We start from the raw sequence: 5041 nt of genomic DNA on the forward strand, positions 1-5041 counted from the left end.
ATAAATAAATAAATAAATAAATAAATAAATAAATAAATAAATAAATAAATAAATAAATAAATAAATAAATAAATAAATAAATAAATAAATAAATAAATAAATAAATAAATAAATAAATAAATAAATAAATAAATAAATAAATAAATAAATCTGGTAGAGTAAACCAACAAACATATTAAATACGAAGCGAGACATGTACAAGTTGTTACTGCAAAGGTTTCGGAGATATGGGTACGAACATTCAGCCATTTTAACGATATTGGACCACCCAGGTTCCCTTTAGTACGTTCCTAGTTACCACAATTACCAATTTCAGTTTTTTGACATACCGATGGATTTAGGATATAATGGCGGGATGCAATAAACGATATCATGTACACAAAGAATAATATTTATTTTTCAGTCATTTGTAAACTGCATAATAAATAAATAACAGACAAATAAATACTTGTGGACGGAGAAAGATGAGTGAGAAGAAAGAAGACGTTTTGTACTAGAAAGAAGGTAAACTGCGAGGTGAGGATAGACAGCGGCAGATAGGTACTTAGTAAGAATAGACATGGCCAAGGGCGTTGCTGTAGGTCATGTGAGCGACAGCGGGAGCAGCGGAGTAGGCGACGCCAAGGAGACCAGCGCGAGCAACGGGGGCAGCATAACCGACGGCGGGAGCAGCATAGCCGACAGCGGCGGGAGCGGCGTATCCGTGGTATGCAGCGTAGGCGGGAGCGGCAACGGCTCCGTAGGCAAGAGCGTCGTTGCTCACGCGGACATCAGACTTGCTGACGCTGGAGTAAGGAGTGTTGATGGTCTTGGAGTAGGTGGAGACCTGTCCCAGGTTACCAGGAGTCCTCAGGATGTTTGACTGCTGGGAAGTGATGGCGGGGGTAGCGTAAGAATGGGCATAGGCAGGGGCGGCGTAGCCGTAGGCGGGGGCAGCGTATGCGGGGGCAGCATATGCAGGGGCAGCATAGCCGATAGCCGCGGGGGCTCCCAAGTAGCCGGCGTTGGCAACAGCCAATACAGCAGCGAGGATGATAACCTGAAATGAAGGTACATTTGTATTAAGAACTATACCCCAGAATTTGCACCAAATGATCAGAATATAATTCATGAAAGGAAGCAAATGCCATCACTTTCCTCACTTCAATGCCATCTCTCTTTAAACTTGAACATAATTTTTATTTTACTCTGTCTTTAAAATCATTTCCTATTTTAGCTTTGGTGAGCGAGTAAGGTAATTGTAGGCAGCGCTACTATTATCCTTTTGTGACATTTTCACTCACTCGCTTCTAAAGTGTAAAGCAACAAAAATAAATTCCACTTTTATACGAGCAACTTTAGTAATAGTACAAATTCTACAAATCTGAAGAGACGTCAAAGTGTCAGAATATCTTTCTCATCGGAGTTCATTAACATGGCAGATGCCGACGATTCCTACAAGTACGAAGGACCTCTCAAGAAAGAACCCTCGGACAACGAACTGTTATGTTAACTATGGAGAAAGCATGAATAGAAATTTGTGGTAATAGCATTGATAAAATGGTAATATGATAGTTTTATTTATTTTTACTTTCTACAATATAAGTCTGCTTAAATCTGACGAGGTATCGCAATAAAACATCTATGTGAAGATTTACGAAAAACAGTCAAAGGCTTCAAGGAATTTCTCGCTAAACACGTAATTTGTAATCATTTGTATGGATCTTTTGATAGCAAAAATACGAGTAGTCATATCAGAATATATAATGTTTGGAATGTACACACTTATTTAAAAACTACCTACTATAAGTTTAGAAATTGTTCCCCTTGCTCAGGTGAATAGCCTCACAATTCTTAGACGGGAAACTATTATATACTTCTTTGAGATAATTAATGATTGATTAGTAAACGACTCGTTTCACAGCGTCGAAATATCCCGGTTGACTGGTGTCGACCTCACATCTACTGGTGGGTACCAGTGTATACGTGTATTAAACCTCGGATGTTATGATAACTGAGTGATATTCCTTACAGCTAGTATGCCAAAACAGACTTCACTTCTCAGTTGATAAATAAAAAGGACCAATCACTTTTAATGTTCCCCGGTTACGTACTACAGTACTCACGAATATTAACCTGCATTTTCAATGTAAGCAATTATATTTACTTTTTTCTTTACATTCCTGTCTTGATGCTGATTATAAGGGAATTGTTCGGAATGGACCAGACAGATTTATAATAATAATAATAATAATAATAATAATAATAATAATAATAATAATAATAATAATAATAATAATAATAATAATAATAATAATAAATAAATAATAATTTTACGTCCTTTTGACTACTTTTGCGATTTGCGTAGACACCGGGGTGCCGGAATTTTGTCCCACAGGAGTTCTCTTACGTGCCGGTAAATCTACGACACGAAGCTGACGTATTTAAGCACCTTCAAATACCAGCTGACTGAGCCGGGATCGAACTCATTAACTTGGACTCGTAAGGGTAGCGCTCCCACCGTCTGAGTCACTCAGCCCAACAGTGCATTAATTAATAGCGGAGTGATTCGAAGGACTTACTTGATGATCGCGTAGAATTACCCTGTATATGCACTGTAGAAATATATAGATACTTAAACTTTACAGTGACATAAAATACTTTATACCGTAAAAGAGAACTTGAGGACAAGAACGGAATTACAAGCTCTACAAACCCATTTTATTAAGACAAATAGTATGTGAATATATCAAAATATTGGGTTTAATACTTCTGTGTAATTTTTAATGGAAGCTAAAACACAGAATTTATTGTATGGAATCCTGGTCTAATCCATATACAAACGTGTATATTATTAATATACATATTTTCTTAACGTAAAGTAGGAAAGAGCCGGATTTCTGTCCAGAATCACGCGTGTTGTCTGGATAAATACTGAACGTGATGTGTAGGTCTTCTTACGTGGATTTTCTGGTAAATCTCTTACCTGCCTCTTTCCGCTTAATTTCCTTCGATTGAAAGATGAAGTTAGTATGAACCTAGTTCTCTTCTATTCACTTGATCCATCAAATTTTCGGGCCTGTTTTTAGGAATACAGTGCGTAAACGTGCAAATGTCCAAATGGTAGAGCTCTGACTTTAAGAACACAAATGTTTTTGTTCAGCCCTATAGTATTAAAAGATGGTTAAATATACCAGGCTCATGTCAGTAAATCTGCACCGGGCGAGTTGGCCGTTCGTTACGAGCGCGCAGCTGTGAGCTCGCATCCGGGAGATAGTGGGTTTGAACCCCACTGTCGGCAGCCCTGAAGATGGTTTTCCGTGCTTTCCCATTTTCACACCAGGTAAATGCTGTGGCTGTACCTTAATTAAGACCATGGCCGCTTCCTTCCCATTCCTAGGCTTTTCCTGTCCCATCGTCGCCATAAGACCTATCTGTGTCGGTGCGATGTCAAGCAAATAAAAAAAAGAAATGAAAATTTGCTGACATGCAAAAGAACTCGTGGGGCGCAAAATTCCTACACATCGCACAAATAGTAAAAGTAAATATCGGGACGTAAAATCATCACGATAATTCTTTTTTACGTAATATACAATTAGAAAGAAATCAGATTCCAAAATATACAGTATACTTCATTTGAAGTGTCGAATTCCAAAGCGCTACTATGCATACCTTTAGATTGTACCATAAACATTTTCATTTTAAATATTTTGAAAATGGTGTACTCCAGCTCTGATAGCTGTGAGACTCCGTGCATATCGGAGTTACACATCGAAAATGTGACGCTCTCAATTTTCGTTACCCTTGTTTAAAACAAACCTATGTCTCAAACTCTGCCCGACCTGCTTGAAATTCTATCACCATGATTTGTAAACGCTAAAGATCCTAGATGATTCTCACAGAAAACGTTACAGTCCAAGGTCGGATTCTTTAATCTTTAGTTTTCGTATATATGTTAACATTTGTCGATTAATAATAATAATTAACATTATTCATAAATTAATGCATATGTCCAATCTAGCATAAAGACTCAGAGTAAGGAAGTGTCCCATACCTCACCAGAAATTTTTCACGAAACTAAAAAGAAAAATCCCATAAACAAGAATCGATGATGATGATGATGATGATGATGCTTGTTGTTTAAAGGGGCCTTACATCGAGGGTCATCGGCCCCTATAAACAAGAATCAAATTCGCAAACTATAACACGTGGACTGAATAATGAAATCGCTCTCCTTGTACGCTACTGCTACTCGGCGACAGTGAACTGCTTGCCAAAATATATTTACCTTGAAAGCCATTGTAGAGTGTCTTGGTGGGACTGATAGCCCGTACACTTCGGGCCAGGCTTATATAGCGAGCGTGTGTGGTGGACCCACGTGCCCTCAGGGGAAGGTGCAGCATGCGGCTCGCTGGTCCACACACACATAGGTCAGGTGACACCACAGCCATTAGCCACACCAATATTATCTAACACAATACTCTATAGGACAGAAGGTCATTTCCCTTAACATATGCGTAATACCCGATTTCCCACTGAATTGGGAAATCTTTTATTTCACTAACGACCTTGACTATGACCGACAGGAATGTCATTTAAGAACCGGAATTAGCGGTTGTGATATTGACCTCCCTAAGCGCGGGAGCACCGGTCTTTAAGGAGTCCCACAAGTATCAACCACTAGGGAGAAATATTTAAACGTTAGGACATGTACCCTTCCTTCGCTACGGTATTCTACATTGTATACGGATTTGTAGGTAAATTACTGTACACGCAGAGAGTAAGATTTTGTTAAATTGCATATCTCTTTGCATTATCTGAGAAACACCACGGGGAGGTACCCATACGTTGATTCCGATGTAAAGTGCCCGTTGGGAAGTTTTGATGTTGATGGCAGACCACGTTTCCTACTGCCGTTCTCAATCGAGTTCGAGAGATTTTACTATAACAGTAGGCTCATTTGCGTACTGCCATTCACAATCGAGTTGGGGAGTTTTGATTATAATGGCCGACACACTTGGTTACTGCCAGTCACAATCCAGATTGGGAGTTTTGATTATAA

At 38.9% G+C, this 5041-nt stretch overlaps 1 protein-coding gene across 1 annotated transcript; it reads right to left on the reverse strand.

The window, feature by feature from the left end:
- Positions 1–402: 402 nt before the first annotated feature.
- On the reverse strand, positions 403–4288 carry LOC136870045 (cuticle protein 67-like). Its single transcript, XM_067144893.2, has 2 exons — positions 4268–4288; positions 403–1039 (listed from the first exon to the last, which is right to left on the reverse strand). The coding sequence occupies exons 1-2, from the start codon at positions 4277–4279 to the stop codon at positions 545–547; spliced, it is 507 nt and encodes a 168-aa protein (XP_067000994.2). The 5' UTR covers positions 4280–4288; the 3' UTR covers positions 403–544.
- Between the last annotated feature and the right edge of the window lie 753 nt (positions 4289–5041).

This window comes from Anabrus simplex, chromosome 1, assembly GCF_040414725.1.
Source record: "Anabrus simplex isolate iqAnaSimp1 chromosome 1, ASM4041472v1, whole genome shotgun sequence".
In the NCBI taxonomy this organism is placed as follows: domain Eukaryota; kingdom Metazoa; phylum Arthropoda; class Insecta; order Orthoptera; family Tettigoniidae; genus Anabrus; species Anabrus simplex.